Raw genomic sequence first — 18214 nt, 5'->3', positions numbered from 1 at the left:
GGGAGGGGACTAATAACAAAAGAAAAGGGGGAAATGAGTGTGTTTTAGGTAGTCGGCACTCACGGCAGCGATCCGGTTATCGGGGTTGTCGCGGTTCCAGTCGTCGATTTCATCTCGCTTCCAGAGGAAGAGAAGAGTGCCAGTGGAAGTCTGGTTCAGGATTTCGGGAACAGCGATTTCTGCTGAGGTAGTTGCCTCGTCGTGGCTCTCGCGAGACTTCATGTAAGGCGCAGCGAGTGCGAGCACTTGAAAGAGGAAGACAAAGAAAACGTAAGGTGTCATTTTGAACCGCATCTTCGCAGGGTTAGGTATGGTTCGTGCAGTTCGTAGTTGGGAGGCAGGTCTTTTTGGAAGGGGGGAGGTTTGCACTTGGGAAGCTTGCAAGGTTTAAAGGAATGGAGGAATGTGGGTGGGCAAGTCAAGCGACGTCCTCTCTAGTATGGTCTGTGATGCAATGTTTGCAGTAGAACTTGTACCAAGTGTGTGGGCTTTATTATTGCTGCCTAAGAATTTTATCCGTGGACACCTTGTGGACGTGACACCTATTTACGCACGAGATGAGGTACATAACGGGTACGGGTAGAAGTGATTGTACGAATATATTCTGGTCCTGATTGCTATATTCCCAGTTGTTTCTCGTCTCTTCATGACAGGAGAGAGTATAATTTTTTCGTTAATAGGCAGAATAAACCAAATAGACCAGGTATAGTACCAGGTATAATAGCAAGTATAGCAATATGGTCAAAAGCCTGCTAAACATCTAGTGCCAACTTCGACCTAATCTACAACGATACAACCCTGATCATCATCCTCCTCTATCTTAATCTCCTTAAAATCAAACCTCGAAGGCACTGGCTTAGCCAGCACCACCGTCTCGATACCAACCGGGGCCATATCCTCCGGGCCCATAGGCAGGGCCTCGACATCGATCTCCATATTCAGGAGCGCCTTGATGATGACTGTGCTCCCGGCCTTGCTCATGACCTCGTTGGCTTCCTGGCAGAACTCAGAGCACACGCACTCCGGACACCCCGTCTGGCAGTGGCAGTGCTGGACCCGCTCCAGGGCCTGGAGGAGGAGCAGTTCGATGAACTCGAACGCCTTGGTGCTGATGCCAGCCCCGTTGGCGCCGCCCTTCGCGTCGTAGAACGTCAGCCGAGCGGGTCTCTTCCGCGAAGTTTCTTTCCGTGCAAACTCCTTCAGACCCGACTTGCACTCCGTCCGGACATCATCTGGCAGGCTAATGACGAAGTTGGGCATCAGGCTTATGATAGCGTGCTCGGCGGCGTGGATGGCTCCTGCCACGTGAAGCCGTCGGTAGACGAGGACCTCTAGGGCGCGCTTGGGGACGTCGAGCCACATGCCTTTGCTATGCCGGATGATGGGAGGATTATCGACCTGTACGGCGTCGAGAATGCGGCGCTTCCTATCGACTTTGAAGTAGCCGAAGACGTTCTGGACAATGCGCATCGAGCCGTGAAATGCAAGTGAGGGTGAACCAGGAATTTTTCGTATTGCTTCCGTTTCCACAGGATCCACGTCGGTAAAGTCTCTTTGCTGTGTAGTCCATTCCACCTTGACTTTTTCCACCTTGGCGATTTTTCTGTCTGGTTGAAAGTCGCGCACCAGGTACGAGTTGCCCTGGTGTAGAAAGATTGCGCCGTCGTAGATAGTAAAGAAGGCTCTCGATGCTTCTAATTCCTCAAGTACCACGTTCTGCCCATGAGATATATCAACTATCGCGAAGTGATCATCTTCGGTGTCCCTAATCGCCACAAATCTAGAGGGCATCGGCCTAAACCTGTCATGGCAATGGTAGTAACCGAGTTCATCTTTGATGAGACGCTCTTCCGCGATCTTCGCCAGGTCTTTTGAAAAGTAGATAGCATCTTCGGCGGGGTTGATCGGCATCTCGTATGCCGCGCACTGTATATGGCCCTCTAAGACGAGTATGTTGTCCAAGTCGACCTGAAGTTCGCAGTTAGGCTTGGTGAAGAGCTCATCGGGATTCTGCATATAATGCTGGTCGGCTGGGAAGCAATCCCCTACCAACACGGATAAGGAGTCTTTATTTCTCCGGCCCGCTCTCCCGCTCTGCTGCCTTAGATTCGCAATGGTGTACGGAAACCCTAGCGTAATGACGCAGTCCAAGGTGCCGATATCAACACCCAGTTCCAAAGCAGTGGTGGCAACGATGCCCATGAGCTTGCCCTCGAACATTTCGCTCTCGATCCGTCGACGATCTTGTGCGGTATATCCACCTCGGTAACCCATCACGCGAGACGTGCATTCCGGACGACCTAGCGATTCTAATTCGTATCTGACAGCATTCACCAACTCTTCGCATTGCTTCCTCACGCGGCAGAACGCTATCACGCGAACGCCTCGTAATATAAGTTGGCAGAATAAGCGAGCACATTCGGCTATGGCATTTCCACGACCGCTTGATGGATCGCCGGGATCTTTATAAGGCGTGTTCCAACATAGAAATTCCTTCCGCCCAGACGGCGATCCGTCAAAATCAACCAGATGTACATCATCAATTCCGAAGATGGTTTTAAAGTGCTCTTGGGGATTTGCTACAGTGGCAGAACACGATATGAACTTGACCTTTCGGTTCCCGACGGCAGCACATATGCGTCGAAGCCTTCTCATGATAAATGCAACATGGGAGCCCATTAAGCCGTTGTAGTAGTGCAGTTCGTCAACTATCCTAGAGTTAGTCACGCATACTTGGTTGTTCCAAGTGAGGGTCTACCTACCAACGACATAACGAAGATGCTTTAGAAAAGTCCGCCATTTATCTTCCTGGGGCAGTATTGTAAGATGAAGCATATCTGGGTTCGTGAATATGATTCGGGCCTCGTCGCGAATTTGATTTCTGTCGTGCATCGGAGTATCCCCGTCAAAAGTCTCGACGAGGACATTTCCCAGCTCCGTAAAGTACGCGAGCATCTCCTTCAGGCTCTTCTTTTGATCTTGAGCTAATGCCTTCGTCGGAAAGATATATATAGCTCGGGTGTTGGGATCTTGTTCAAGCGCGTGTAATACCGGAAGCTGATATATAAGAGATTTTCCCGAGCTTGTCGATGTTGATACCACGACATGGCGACCGGCGTGGAGATTGTTGATCGCTTCGGCTTGGTGGGCATAGAACTGGGTAATTCCCTTCGCATTGTACAACGCATTCACCATATCTTGGCTTAATAGGAAATCGAGCTCCCCGAACACAGGCTCCTGAGCGTCGAACACACGATGCCCATCCGGCACGATCTGACCAGTATACCAGGGACTGTCTTTAAGTTCTTGGATGATTTCGGGTATGCTCTTCCTTTCTTTGGGTATCGACTCAGGTATGGTGCTCTGCTCAGGCATAGGGGTAGCAGTGGATGATACAGATGGAACTGGAATGTAGGCCTCCGCTTCCTGACGGATCATCACCTCCGGATCTAAGTTTTCCCCTACGCAACGGTTTATAAAGGAGCTTACTGCGTTGGTAAATTTTTGGTTACGTTTTTCGATTAGAGCTGTGAGCTGCTTCTGACTGTATACCGGCATTTTGAGGTCATCATCGCGAAGTCTTCTGTTTGGATTTATAGGCTCTCCTGTCTTCTTGCTTTGAACTTGTCTTTTAAGGTCCTCGTCAACAAACTCAAAGTAGAGAACTTCTTGACCGCCCGGTGGCAAATCGTCGGGATGGCGACTCCCAAGCTCTTCCATACCGGTCAATCCGCCAACAGAGGCATCCGGAGCCGGTCCTTGAACTGTGATGTTCCTTGATCTACCAGTCTTAAACGTGGTGTCTCTCTCGGCTCCCTTAATATCGGTATGCAGCATCACCTCATCCACGTAGGTAAAATTAATGCCTTCCGGCCGCAGTGCCACGATAGCTGCGACATCCTCAACTATTAATTCTCGTTTCGTATTGGACTCTACTGCCGATCGGATGGTATCAAAAGTCGTCGCAAGATGCCTGCGCGTGGAGCAGAAAGTGAACACGAGGTTAAGAGCTCTATGTGTTTTGTCCAAATCCTTAAATAATTGAGGCCATTCAATTTGGCACTCGACGACTTCGTTAGCCTTCTTCTTGCGCTGAGATGCTAAATTCTTCCTCGATTTCGCAACACTAGGTTCATCGAGAGTCTCTTCCAAGTTCCCTGGGTGGTCATCTTCTTTGTCTTCTTCGGAAGTTTGCCTCTTCCTCTTCCGCTTGATAATTCTATTCGAGACCGCAGCTGCCTTGAGAGCAGACATTTCATCCGTAATCAAGATGCATAAGGACGAAGGGTGCTTAGCCTGAAGACCCCTGGTCTTGAGAATATGTGTTGTGCTCTTGCATTGACGATAAGTTCGTTTAGTCGCGTTTCTCGTGGCGCGAAATGCTGGCGAGATCACGTGATATATACCTTAAGTTACGTACATACGATGTCAGGCAGGATCTTACATAAACACACGTAGTTACTGCAAGGACCTCGTTGTACGAATTTTACCACGTTAGGTACTATGTACACGATTCATAGAGTGGATTCGGAAGACTTGAATAGGTAGAATCTTCTTACATATTAAAGAGCTGTAGTTACCTAGGTATGAACATAGTTACCTACTTACCTATTACTGGGAATTACTTGAAAAAAAGAGGTTGATATTCATGAAAAGTAACTAAGGATTAATCCAATGTGTAACACTGCACTCGGCAATTCCGCAGAGCACTTTTGCGTAACGGAATGGAATCCGAACATTTACACAGTAAAGGGGTATGAGCTCCATTATCACAGAATTGCCGCCGACAAATATCCATGCCACCGTCGTTTACCTATGCCTCATAAGCTTGCAACTCTTCCAGAGTACCAATGCCCATGCTTCCCCCTGAAAATGCGCGATGTAAAACTCCCTTGTCACATCTAATAGCTTCGTCCAACGAACGCGAACACACCTCACGTCTGGGACCGCTCCCCAAAGTAAGAAGATGCATCGGGTCTGATCTTCTTGGATCGCGTCAAAGGGTCATCAAGCTCTGCCAACTTACGCTTAATCGAAGCTCCAGATGAAGACCTGCTTATTTGATTGGGGCTGTCGGAGACTTCTTTGCGGAATCCTCCTGCCTCCGATTCCTTCGAGGATGGCTGAGGTAACTGATTAGAATCATCTTCAGATTCGGTATATGGCGGTAGCTCCTGCTCCGATATTGGAGCCTCATTATCAACATCTTTGTTATTCTTCTCTCCATCACATATATGTCCTTCAGCATCAGCACTGGGAGCCTCTGCTTCGGCGTTCCCAGAACCAGATGCGCTAGCAACTGAAGTCGGAGGACCAGTGGTTTCGTCAGCTGCCTAAGCTGACTGAAGTTCACGCTGTATCTTTCCGACTTCGTTCAGGAAGCTCTTGGCGTTTGCCGTGTTCATCTATGGTAAAGTTAGCACCTAAATCTATTTTATAAGTCGTCGGATATATACCTTTACTTGGATGCTAACGGCACCCTCATCTTCTATGGCGGTGAAGAGTACATATGTCGCCTTTACCGTAGACTTCTCCTGGAAATGCATGGCCGGAATTATCGCGGTATTAAGAATAACGCGGTGGGTAGAGTCTTGTCGCATGATTAGACGGACTACTTTGGAATCGGCGGTGTCAAGACCGGACGCGTCAAAGGATCCGGGAATAGCTGCGCCAGACTCCTCATCGATATCGACGCAAGCTATAGGGACGTTGATCTTCAGGTTTCCAGCGCCTCGTTCTTTCCACGAGGAGCTAGCTTTATCGAGATGGAAAATCTTGGCACGGACTTGCAGGATGGTAGCCTCACCAGCTTCACCATCGTCGACAACCACTATAAAGTCTGTTAGTACTATACTTGTCAAACAACGACACGCGGTAACCCACCTCGCTGAAGCTTTGGCTTCTTCTTATCATCCGCTGCGGTTTTCTCTTCCGAAGCATCTTTGTCCTCCTTATCAGCCCGGTTTTCGTCGCCAGAGCTACCGTCCTCTTCTTCGTTATTATCTTCCTCCTCGCTCACAGGTGCTCCGAACGGCCTAGTCGGTTGATTACTCTTAAATGCTTCACCGGGCTTGCCGAAGCTGGTGAGCTTTGATTCGCCAAGCTTGCCGCTAAATGTTCCACCAAAGATGGTACTACCGAAAGGTTTCGACGCTCCTCCTACCTGACCGAAGGGAGAGGCACCATTGGATAAGCTAGAACTTCCAAAAATAGAAGTTGTAGACGTGGAGGCAGTGGCGCCGAATGGTGACTGTGAGCCAGACGGGCTTGCGAAGGAGGATAATGTTTTCGAGCCAGATTGTAAGAAAGGTGATGCCTGAGAAGCAAATCCTGCAATTCCGGAGCTGCTGAAAGCGGAGCTAGACGTTATGTTTGTAGCTTTACTCTTCTCAGCGGTATCGGCATCGTCTTTTGCTACCGCTTGCTTTTCGGTACTTGGTGTGTCGTTCTTGCTATCTGTCTTAGCTTCGCCGTTGTCTTTGGAATCAGAGGCCTATTATAGATGGTTAGTAAAAAGCTCAGATGCCGAATCAATCTAGGTTTTCTTACGGTAAGCGCGTCAGCTTTTGCTTTGTATTCGCTTGAGACGTCGCGAGGACGTTTCTTCTCGGGTTCAGAGATGGTGGCATCAGCAGCGATAGGAGATACATCGCCGTTTCCGTCCGAAGCGGCGTCGTTTGGAACGTCTACCTCGTCGCGCGCCCGTTTCTTCTTAGGTGATGATATTAGGTTCTTTAGGCTATCGTTGCGAGCGTCGAGAGACTCGAGACCTGGCGTGGAATCTTTGCCCGATGGCTTATCACCGCTTGTGGCGGCGTCGGGCGCGGGGTCGACTTTCGCAGCAGACATGATAGATAAGTCGGGTTTCTCAGATATTACTGTTTGTCTCAATTCCTTGCGTGCTGCGGCTGTGTCTGGATCCTCAAGAGAGGGACGATCCGGTGTAGGACTGCGTTTGTTGGTAGCCATTAAATGTAATTATTTTTGAGAGGTAGGTGTAAGGTATTGAAGAAAGCGTCAGTACAGGAGCTGTGTTGGAGAAAAAAAAAGCCCGCGTTAAGACGACTAAGTTGGAAACTTTTGTTGAAACTAGTTGAAAAAAAAAATATAAAATCGGACCACAATGTCGGAGTGTTGAGGTGGATAAGACAACAGTGCAAATTGAGAAAAAGAACCTGAATCTCGTGGTTGAAGTTGTAGCAGTTGGGTTAGTTCGAGGAAAGCTGAGGCTGCGCGTACTTTGTAGTGACGATTTCAATGTGGATAACCTTAGTGCCTACCTAACCTAATTGCTGTCTGTACCACTGGAAAGGTACTTGTTCTAGGTACCTATGCGGGTACAAGGTACCGAATGTTTAAATTATGGGGTCGGATAAACCGGGGTTAAACGTGGCCAGGTGCTGTCCACAGGTTGTATTTAGGCCTTTAGGTGAGCCTTTAAGGTACCTCTATTACCTTACAATAGGTACAATACAATACAAATACGTTGGTCGGGTACATCTTCAGGTATGATTTATCCCCATATCCTCAGAGGGGAACACATTTTTGAGGTTGTGCAGTACGAACCACGTATAAGGAAATATCCTATTGGATCCCAGATATCTTTAGATCCATTTGATGCAATGCAAGATGGCGGCTACTTTTTTTTCAATGACTAGTGTTGGCATCGGGGTTAAGTAATATCGATCAACTCGAAGCTGGACTACTGGCCAATATTGGAATGACCCAGCAGCGTTGTAAATGTGGTGCAGCTAGGTATGCATGCAAGTTGCTTGTCGACGATTACCATTACGAGACTGCCGACCCGGTTTCAATATGCATCAGTAAGCATAAGAAGCACAAGGTGAGGAAAATGATCGGTGTCACCACACCAGCATCCTCTCCCAGGGTCCCATCTATCCTCACCGGTTCCCGTTTCTAGATCGTCATGCGCGTATAACCTTCTGCGGGTATAATATATGACTACGTACATTCCCAAGCGTGTCTTCCCATTAAGGTACTTTGCATTAAGCAGCTAAATACAGGTACCTAAAGGCTAAAGCTTATGTAGATTCTAAGGCTATACGCACTAATGACTTACAACTACTCCATCATATATGAAGACGTCAATTTTTTTCACATCTTACGTATCTGTCATGTTCCCCATCATAATAACTTAAACTTGAAACCCGCTTTGTACATCTAATACCTTATATACATCTCGAATAGATAGAGAAAATGTCGCTACATCATCACATACCTTGAGAAGACTAAAAGAATAATATATCCTCGTCCTTCCAGCATAAATCCTTCAAGATGGAGTAAACGCTATTTTCAAGAGATTCGGGTCCGCAAACAAGCACTAGATCCTCCCCATTGACGCTCTGGCAAGAACCAATCTCTGTCTCGAGCAGTTCCTTATTAATCCTACCCCTAAGCCCAGCCCACGACGGCTCTGGCCAACTCAGCGTATATAACAAGCGGCACTTGGTCTTATTGTCGGCAGCCATGCTATCGATCTCAGCCTTACAGAGAATGTCTTGTTCGGCACGATTACCATCGATAACCAGACACGTAGTGGGGTCCTCTGGATCCATCATCACGGCGCGGAGGACTTGGAATATCGGCGTGATTCCAGACCCGCCGCAGATCATGATAAACCGTTTGACCTTCCGCCGTTGCCCTTGGATCGAGCATAGTCCCCGCCCGAGGTATTCGAATTTCCCAACCGGACCTTTGAAGTCGACGAAGTGGCCGATGGGTATCGAGTCGAGCGCTTGTGTCATTTTCCCGCCCTTTCTCCCGGGTGTGTCGTAGTAAATCTTGATAAGCACGTGTAGTTTCCCTTTCTCCGTAGTCTCTGAGATAGGTGTGTATGATCGTATGATGGCCTCGCGTGTAACTGGGTCGCGCAATCGTATCATTAAGTGCTGGCCTATAGGAAGGCCGGAAGTTTGGTGGGCATGTTCGAGATCGAAGGTGAAGATTTTGGTATCGTCTGATATCTTTTTTTTAGCAGATAGGATAGCTTTCGTCCATGCTTTAGATTGTAAAAACGTCGCTCGCGGTGCTGAAGTTACTTCGGCAGTCGAATCTCCATCGGCTAGTGCAGTGCGCGAAGACTCGTCAAGTGAGCCGATGTGGTAATCCACAAGCATCGCCTTGGCATTCTCGCTATCTGTTTTTGTGTAAGCTTCAATCGTCAATTTGTATTACAGCTTGCGAACTCACGAATGGCAAGAAACTCTTCACTAGCATCCAGTCCAGCAGCGCCGATGATGGAAGCCGCTCCACCAGGATGTCCTTCCAAAAATTTTGTCCCGTCGTAAACCTGACCGTTAACCACAAACCATGGCGCGTTCTCGCCGTCATGTCTTTTCAGTTCGTCTATCGTAATTGTCCGAGTTATATCCTTCCTGATCATGCATATCTCCTTCGCCTGTTCTTCCTCAACCGGAATCTCTTCTTCGCCAGATATCTTCTCTCCCCAGTATCCATTAGAGAGGTCTCCTCCGTTCTTCTTAACTCGTTCCATCCAACCGCCGGGAATCAATGCTGGCTGAGTTGGATGCTCGAAACGTAGTGAATGGCCCTCCTTGTGTATGACAACTCGGAACCACGGATTATTCATCATGCCCAAAACACTCCAGTACATGTCTCGCGGTTGGACCATCATAGACTCGTCCATAGCTCGTACTGAAATATCGTCCGCCGCCTGCAGCGGCGATAGCGGGATATCCAAGTACCAAAAGCACCAACAGAAGCAAGCTTCCCTCCAAGACATGTCTAGTCGCCCACCAAACAGCTCTTCCCCTTCGGGCGCAAGTCGATATTCATCTTCGGGGTACGAGATGTTGGCAAGAATCCAGGATTTCCCCTTGTCGAGGGTTACTTCGACCCTAGTTACTCTTTTGCCCCCTCCGGCGTAAGCATAGCCGCGAACTCGGTAACTTGAAACATTCCCCGTTAATGACAACCTTTCGTCGTGCGCCGGATAGCAAGTGGCGCTGTTAGTATTCAGATCATAAATAGCATAACGTTCGTCCCTCCATGCATCCGGCATGTTGGCGCTCATCTCAGGGGTAATCATGGTGGGTAACACTCTATTATCGTAAATATGATACCAATTATCGCTAGGCGCCGCTGTGACAATGATCCTCTTTAGCCACTTCACGCTCCGGCCTCCGATCTGTCCCGGCACAATGACCCGGAGAGGCTTCCCATGATCAGGAGGAAGCGGCTCGCCGTTCATCTTGTGAGCTATCATGATTCCGCGGTTTGGGTCCATAGCCCAGTTCATCTTGACGCATGTCCCATAGTAGCCATTGGGCAGCTTATCAGCTCCCTCGAAACATACGTATTTTGCTCCGCGCTTAGGCCTTGCTGCTTTTAGTAGATCGCCAATTACAACGCCGGTCCATAATGCGGTAGACAAACCTGCCGCCCCCCAGGAGAACCCTTTTGTCTTTCTTACGACATTTTGCTCTTTCCTCCTGTTGCCGGCACAGACTAGAGTCACCGGATAGGTAACTTGCTCATATTCGTTGATGAGCTGCGCTAGAGTCATTTTAATAGGAGTTTCTACCATCCCTTCTATCGCGAACTCCCAGTCCATAGTCTCGGAGTCTTCGACCAGAGGCACTGCTCCATGGTTGCGAACGTAGTGGAGATCTTTCGTTGTTATAAAGCCCTCATTGAAGAGATCGCTCAATGGCGCTTCAACATTAAAAGGATGGACGCCCGTAAGCCGTATTAGCCGGGGATCTCTTACGACATGATTATCTGGCGTCTTGAGATCTTCCGCTAATACGCTATTATCAGGCCTACTTCGCGGTGGGAGGGGGTATATTCGAGAAATTTCAGGTTTCGATTCGTAGACATTGTGTTGGAGCTTCTGTAGCTCAAAGTCACAACTGGTACTCGAATCTCTTCTCGAACTACTTTGCGTCGGCGGGGGAGAAGGCGGATATCGAAGCATATGCGCTGTGGGTGGTGGCTGGCTCTCGATAGGTAGGCTCAAAATTCCCATCGTATATGAGTATTTGCGAGTTGGGGTTGATACAGAGATGTTAGGACGCGGGTGTTAGTTATAGGATATATGTCATCATGCATGCAAAGCTCCCACGTAAGACAAGATATTCCTACAATGGGCTTTAAAATTCCCAAGAAAGGGGTAATAAGACGCAACGCTTAAAACTAGTGGTAAGTTTATACAATAGAGACGGAACTAAATTCCAAATACGACGAGCAACAGGAAAAGAAGAGTAGTAACGCTTAATTGGAAAATTTGTGTCTATTTTGAGGTATCGCGTCCATAATAACAGACGAGCGTAACTGATCATCGATCCACCGAATCGACTACTCTCCGTTGCCAGTTCACGAACCAGACGCAACAATAGCAACTCCGGCAAGCTACCACCATCTATGGATCTGCAGACAACCACCTCAGAGACTAGCCGGATTGAAACCGTGACAATAAATATATCGTAATAATATATCGTCGGGACCCGGAAGTGGCTTACATATTATGCGGCGCTGCAAATAAGAACGCCTCGAGCCGAGCCAGGTCAGTTATCGGATCTGTGAATATTTGAAGCGAGGAGATGCATCAGTCAGTCGAGGAAATCCCCGCGGACTTGCTCAACAGAGATAATTTGATCCGGTCTAGGGCTTATCAGCGACAATTGTGTTTCCTTTTAGCAAGAATTTGACTATAACAGCGAATTATGACCAATGATAAGGTGAATAGCTTTAGCAGTCAGCGGAGATATGAAAATCGCCTAGACCAGACGGAGAGACTGGGTTACCCAGACACCAGATCGCGCCCCATCAAAAAAAAACTATCCGCTAGCTCATGCGGAATAGAAAAGCCCTCAGAACGAAAAGGGACGAGAGCCTTCGTGCCATACCCACATCGGGTTTCTAAGCGCAGGATTCTGGACCAACGCCAGACGGATATCTGGTGACGTGATATCGAAAGTAATCAATAGGAATACATGAGCAGATGGACGACCAACGCATTAATAAAAGACGTGAGGAGATACCAACATCAAGAACAGACAGCTGCGAATCTCTCGGTACTTGTCCCGAAGAAAAAACATTTGTATAATTGATTCTGTTTACAGGAAATATGGAAGACCGGCGTCTTTTTGCTCCATAAGAATCCATCGTAAATAGGTTCGGATTATCCACGTTGGAGACTATCACGGCAGTTAGTTGTCGTTATAGAAATTATAAGTAATTAATTTATCGTTAGTAAAGTCAAGTTCTTTTTAAGTACGCAATAGAGTCGTCGAGTAGATTCCTGATGAAACCCCAGACCACCGTGTCGTATTGCTGCTACCTACCTTAGGAGGTAGGTATGCCATAACAGGTTGCCATAACAAGTGATCAAGCTATGACTTTTAGGTAGGTAACCTACTATAAAAAGATCGTAACGAATTGGCCTCAAAGACAAAAAAAAAGAAGAGGTATGAAACTGAATAAAGCAACGCGAATTCCGCTCAAAGTAACAAAGCAAAGGAGAGTTGACTGGACTCGAAAACATACACATATAATGTTTTGAGGTGTGTGAATTTGAGATGTTGCTTTGCATACGCGTCCTACATTACGTTACCCTCAAGGTATTTTATCCAAAATTGAGCTTGGAGGCTTCCGGGTTTGGCACTTGTTTGAACCTTCTTTGAAGACGCCTGCTACCTACCTACCTGTACCCACAAGGACCTGACCTAAGGTACAATAGGTATATGTACCTATTTAACCTAAGTTAGGTGCTAGGGACATGATTCTAGGCTTGTTAGGGACATCATCTTCACGGGCTACCCCAGGGTTTGTCCAAGGCATTAAAAGACAGCCCTAAACTGTGCAACAGCGTTCCTGCGTTGCGTCCAGTGTTCTTCCCTGTCTTGCCTGTTTGTCTTACTTTCCACAGCTGGTTGCAGTGTACAATTACCTAATTGTATTGTACCTGGGTAGGTACCTAACAATACGTTTTGGCCTTGGCGTTACCTACCTGGTTTTACATACCTAATTGTACCATGTACTGAATACTGGCTGACTGGACTAGCTGTACACGAGGCTGAACCTCCCAAGCCCATCGGGCTTGTCTACTGCATACTGCCCCACCAAAAGTTAATTCTCTAGAAAGACCAAAAAAAAAAAAAAAGAAACCGCCTACGATTCCCCGAAATTTTGGCGAATTCCAAAGAAAGTCCAGAGTGCTGTTGTTTCATTGGACGATTTCGAACGACATCATTCACTCATTCACGGGATATCACTACTAGATGCCGTCGCAACACTACCAACGTCTCAAAACAAACCGCATTGACCTAATAATCTTTTCTTTCTCAACCCTTTGCTTCACTATTAAAGGACAAAGCTCAACCCATAGACAGCAATCACCATCTTGGCAATCTCCAATCTCCAATTCGCAATCCGCAATCCGCAATCCGTAGTCTACCAATCCGTCCCGGCAATCATTTTGCTTCCCTTTTGCGCAGGGCAGACTTGCTGACTTGTCTACCGATGCCCACCAAGCCTAATACACAGAATCGCTTCCTCTTTCGGGGGCGATATATCCCTTAGCAGGATTACCACCGTGGCGAATGTAGCAATTGGGTTCCCAATCGATCTTCATATTACGAGCGGCTATCCGATATGGACCGCATACGAAAACGTCAGTTCTCACATCATCCCCCAATTTTAACTGTCATTGATTCCCCGCTAACATTTGGTTTCTAGGCGAGTTACTCTCGCTCAACCAGCGCGCGTGGGATGGCGAACTAGGTATAGTTTCACTTTAACTCAACTAACATGCAAGGCTACTAATCGTCAGTATAGATGTCTTCCCCGTGAGCTCGTCACTTGATACTTCTCTCAGGAAAAATACTGCCTTTATCAAGCGATTGCGAACTGCCATCACCCCCGCGACGTTAAACACGTTTCTGCAAGATATACGAACCCTGAGTCTCACCAAATACTTATCCGAAATCATCTCAGCATGTTATGAAGGATTGGGCAAGCTTAAGACCCCCGGAGAAATCGATGCGGCCGTCGAGATCGTTAGCGCCTTACACCAACGGTTCGGCCCTTCCGAATTTACAGAATATCTAGGATGGCTTCTTGGCAAGGGAATGGCTACCCCGGATAAGAGTCTACTAAAGTCTCTAGCCCCCGAGCTTCGCGAGAAGGAAGAGAAGGAACGTCTCGTTCGACAACGAGCTCTTCTAAGAGTCATTACCGAATTGTGGCTTGTCGGCGTCCTCCGAACCCTTGACGACGTTAAACCTGATGACGCCACACGTAGTGTCAACGGAAAGAACGCCGAGTTAAAGATCAAATCGACAAGTTCTATGAAGGGTGGTGGTGCTGAGCCTTTTCCTCTCGAAGTACTTAAGGACCTCCTAGGTTACGATCGAGAGCATGTGAATTTACCCCTTCTAGTTATCTTTGTTAAATCCTTTGGTTGGGATATCCTAGGGGTTAAATCTGTCGGATCAGAGGGCCGCAAGACCGTGGAAGAAGACGGCGCTACCAAATCTGCAGAGAATACCTCGGAACGAACCGAAGGCCAGGAAGAAGCCAATGCATCTGACTCTGATGACCCTCCTTTTGCCAGCTCTGAGCTGCGGGAGCGATTCAGAAACATCCTTAAACGTTACTTCGAGGATGTTAAGGCGCATCTAGTCCGGGATCAGAAGAATATCGCTACTCAGCGTGGCAGAAACTCGGAAGCATATGTCAAATCCGGAGAAGTGTTCGAGGATCGCCAGGCCAACTTCGAACGACAGTTAAAGGCTCAAGAACGTCTCGTTAGCAATGCTCAGGTCATAGCGGATGCAATTGGTGCTGAGATGCCAGATCTCAAGGAGGCCGGAGACGGTTTCTCGTCTACTAATGGCGCTATTGGTTTGGTCAAGACTGGGGAGTATTTACGCGGGCAGAGTGAAGGCGCAGGTATCTGGGAAGACGAGGACGAGCGCCGCTTCTACGAAAACCTGGTGGACCTTAAAGGCAAGGTACCTGGTATACTGCTGGAGGATGGCAAGAAGAAGAAAACCGACACGGATGAGCAGGTTGGCAAGAGAACCGATTCTAACGAGACTACGGAGCCACCTAAGCCTTCGGAAACGAACGACGATCAGTCAACCGCCATCGCCAATAAGACCATTGGCGCGCAAGTAGACGTTCTACTAACCCGGTTGCCAGAGCTTACTCACAAAGATGCTGTCGATCAAGCAGCGATCGATTTCTGCTTCTTGAATTCCAAAGCGTCCAGAAACCGCCTTATTAAAGGACTTACCGAAGTTCCCAAGGGCCGCACGGATCTCCTACCGTTTTGGTCTCGTCTTATAGCTACGCTTGGTCGATATATGCCTGACGTCCCTAAAGGTGTGGTGGAGTATCTTGATGCGGAGTTTCGCAGTCTTCAGCGGCGAAAGGAGAAGGATTTTCTTGGGCAAGTGCGATTGAGCAATATTCGCTACTTGGCTGAGCTCACGAAATTCGGTATCGTGCCCGAGCATGTCGTTTTCCATTGCTTAAAAGTTAGCCTTGACGATTTCTCCAGGATGAATATCGAGATCATCTGTAACCTTCTGGAGAACTGCGGCAGGTATCTGCTCCGTAACGCTGATACCTCACCTCGCATGGCAACCTTCCTAGAGACTCTTCAGCGCAAGAAATCTGTTCAGCACATTGGCCAGCCTGAGCGCATGCTCATCGAGAATGCGATATATTACGTCGATCCGCCGGAGAGGGCCTCGATTCAGCAAAAAGAGCGAACTCCTACCGAACTGTTCATCCGCAAGCTCATCTACGTCGACTTAACCAAACGTAATTATACCAAGGTTCTCAAGCAGATTCGCCGGCTCCATTGGGAAGAGTCCGAGGTAGTAGCCATTCTTACGAAAGTGTTTTCAAGGCCTGCCAAGGTGAAGTACGGTAGCATACACATCCTTGCGATACTGCTTAGCGCCATCTACCGCTATCATCCAGATTTTACGGTTACGGTGATCGATAACGTTATCGAATCTGTGACGTTTGGGCTAGAACAGAACGACTTCAAGTTCAATCAGAGGCGAATTGCAGAGGTCAAGTATTTGGGTGAGCTCTATAACTACCGGATGTTAGAGCATCCTGTAATATTTGACACCATGTACAGGATCATGACACTTGGCTATAGTAAGTTGAGCTCACCAGTGTAAGTAAAGTGGAACGAACTGACTTTTTTTTTTCAGATGGTGTACCTGTCCCTGGCCGACTCAATCCCTTCGACTTACCTGATGACTTCTTCAGAATTCGCTTGGTAGCTACAATGCTAGAGACTTGTGGCATGTTCTTCAATCGAGGCGCCGCAGGGAAAAAGCTTGACTATTTTCTTTCATTCTTACAGGTTTGTCTAGTTCATTTTTATTGGCAGGCTTAAGTTAACCATCTTGCAGTATTACATATATACAAAGCAACCTCTCCCTATGGATATTGAGTTCATTGTCCAGGATACTTTTTCTCTCACTAGACCGCAGTGGAAACTAGCAACCACTCTAGAGGAAGCCGCTAAAGCGTTTCAACTCGCAGTGGCGCAGGACCAGAAGAATGCTGGCCTGGACAAGAGCGTCGAACAAGATGAGGCCTCTAGTAACGCTTCCTCTGATGATGAAGGCGATGGTGGCGAAAATGAAGGTGACGGTGATGGGGATAATGATATCGTGCTCCCAGAGGCTGACGGGGACGACTCGGATCTCGAAGAGGATGATGATGCCGAGGTATGTGCTTCTAACTCTACCCTGAGTTACCAATGGGGAATATTCGCTAAATATCCCTGGTTTGGCCAGGACGCGGAAAACCAGCCGCAATCTCCCGAGGATGAGTCGGAAGAAGAAGCTATAGTGGTGACAAGGAAAGCCGAAGAGATTGATCCGGAAGATGAAGCAGATTTTGAACGTGAGTATGCAAAGATGATGGCTGAAAGTTTAGAGTCTCGCAAATTCGATCGCAAGCCGCTATTCGATGTTCCGCTACCAGTCCGACCCAAAACTCGCGATGTTTCCTCGACTACAGACACTGATGGTGCAAACGGAGAGAATGCACCGAATACGATGGCCTTCTCTCTGTTAACGAAGAAAGGCAATCGCCAACAGGTATGTCAATCTTATCTGGTATCAGAAGTGTTTCTAATTATCTAACTAATGCTTATAGACACGAACTGTCGCACTTCCTTCGGATTCGACTTTTGCGGTTGCCATGAAGACGCAGCAGCAAGCGGAGCGGGAGGAGCAACAACGTATCAAGAATCTGGTGCTAAACTATGACCTTCGCGAGAGCGAAGATCCCGATGGTGATACTCTTTTGACCCCACTCAATCCCAACAGAAATATTCACACTTCTATTCGTCCAGGTCACGACAAGCCGACTTCGTATCATACCAACCGCTCAGATAAGTCGGGCAGAGAGCGTAGCGGACAACGCGTCCGCAGATTACAACTCAGCGATGTTGATTGGTATGGAAATTCCACGGACCGAAAGGTCAAACAAGATGATATAAGTCACAACGGCTCATTTGCTAGCACTGCCCCTGGAGAATTAGCTCCAAGCCGAGTGGATGGAAGCACTATGAGCACTATGAGCACTATGAGCAAGTGTCATAATCCCCTCGTAAATTCCCAGATCAGCCGAGCAAATCGGCGTGGACGTGGGAAGCGCTGAAGGCTTACCAAGTACCCAAGATACCTACCTTTGGTATGAATCGAAGCTGACAAATACGGCTATTATCACAAATTTAGGACTTGATTTTCGCCCTTAGTCGATTCGAATGAATCATACACTTACTCATTTGAGCGTTGCGGTATGGGGATTCGACGTCTCCTGGTTATGCACATGTCTCATGCGGAAGTCACAACCTTCGGTGGAAGCATAGTATATTCCTCGACGAAAGAACTTGAGGCGGGAAGTCTCATCATCTCAGGCCATATTAGTGTCATAATCGAGGCAGCCCGTCATGACAAACCCGAACCCGTCGATGGTGACTGAAGTTCACACGTCCGAGTTGCTGGCGGCAAAAGCCCGATAAAGGGGGGAGAGATAGCCCGAGGGCTCGAGGGCTCGAGGACGCAGGCCAACAAAGAGGATCGGAGAAGTTGTTGATACTTTGCTGGCCATCCGGCCGTTCCCGGGTGGGCCGTTTTTTTGGCGTGAACCAATTAGGTTCTGATGCCCGACTTCGTCCCGCGGGTCATCT

General features: G+C 48.0%; 4 protein-coding genes across 4 annotated transcripts; 1 reads left to right on the top strand and 3 right to left on the bottom strand.

Annotated features, from left to right (window-relative positions):
- Positions 1 to 53: 53 nt before the first annotated feature.
- Positions 54 to 321, bottom strand: F4812DRAFT_116487 (uncharacterized protein; the record flags this gene model as incomplete). Its single annotated transcript, XM_047929408.1, has 1 exon — positions 54 to 321. A coding segment is annotated over exon 1 (241 nt), but the record flags the coding sequence as incomplete, so codon positions are not given.
- Positions 322 to 777: 456 nt separating this feature from the next.
- Positions 778 to 6969, bottom strand: F4812DRAFT_452270 (P-loop containing nucleoside triphosphate hydrolase protein; the record flags this gene model as incomplete). The annotated part of the gene is made up of 8 exons (XM_047936329.1): positions 778 to 2708; positions 2763 to 3441; positions 3490 to 4219; positions 4939 to 5292; positions 5344 to 5405; positions 5457 to 5830; positions 5884 to 6493; positions 6550 to 6969. 8 exons carry the CDS (start codon positions 6967 to 6969, stop codon positions 778 to 780), a joined length of 5160 nt encoding a protein of 1719 aa, XP_047788218.1.
- A 569-nt stretch (positions 6970 to 7538) lies between these two features.
- F4812DRAFT_438087 (nitrate reductase [NADPH]) lies at positions 7539 to 11245 on the bottom strand. The gene is made up of 2 exons (XM_047934966.1): positions 9211 to 11245; positions 7539 to 9157 (listed from the first exon to the last, which is right to left on the bottom strand). The coding sequence occupies exons 1-2, from the start codon at positions 11006 to 11008 to the stop codon at positions 8250 to 8252; spliced, it is 2706 nt and encodes a 901-aa protein (XP_047788217.1). The 5' UTR covers positions 11009 to 11245; the 3' UTR covers positions 7539 to 8249.
- A 2390-nt stretch (positions 11246 to 13635) lies between these two features.
- On the top strand, positions 13636 to 17682 carry F4812DRAFT_452268 (ARM repeat-containing protein; the record flags this gene model as incomplete). The annotated part of the gene is made up of 7 exons (XM_047936328.1): positions 13636 to 13654; positions 13720 to 13764; positions 13819 to 16161; positions 16218 to 16372; positions 16422 to 16742; positions 16812 to 17117; positions 17176 to 17682. The coding sequence occupies 7 exons, from the start codon at positions 13636 to 13638 to the stop codon at positions 17680 to 17682; spliced, it is 3696 nt and encodes a 1231-aa protein (XP_047788216.1).
- Between the last annotated feature and the right edge of the window lie 532 nt (positions 17683 to 18214).

Source organism: Daldinia caldariorum, assembly GCF_022478825.1.
Source record: "Daldinia caldariorum strain CBS 122874 unplaced genomic scaffold F4812scaffold_14, whole genome shotgun sequence".
NCBI lineage: Eukaryota > Fungi > Ascomycota > Sordariomycetes > Xylariales > Hypoxylaceae > Daldinia > Daldinia caldariorum.
The sequence above is the reverse complement of the archived record's forward strand: the minus strand, read 5'-3'. Positions and strand labels throughout refer to the sequence as shown.

What these genes read in the sequence shown, in the direction of transcription:
- F4812DRAFT_438087 (XM_047934966.1), bottom strand. Translation starts at nt 11,008, where the DNA reads ATGGGAATTTTGAGCCTACCTATCGAGAGCCAGCCACCACCCACAGCG. An exon ending in TGAAGAGTTTCTTGCCATTC is followed by an intron (nt 9,158 to 9,210) that starts GTGAGTTCGCAA and finishes ACACAAAAACAG; the next exon opens with ATAGCGAGAATGCCAAGGCG.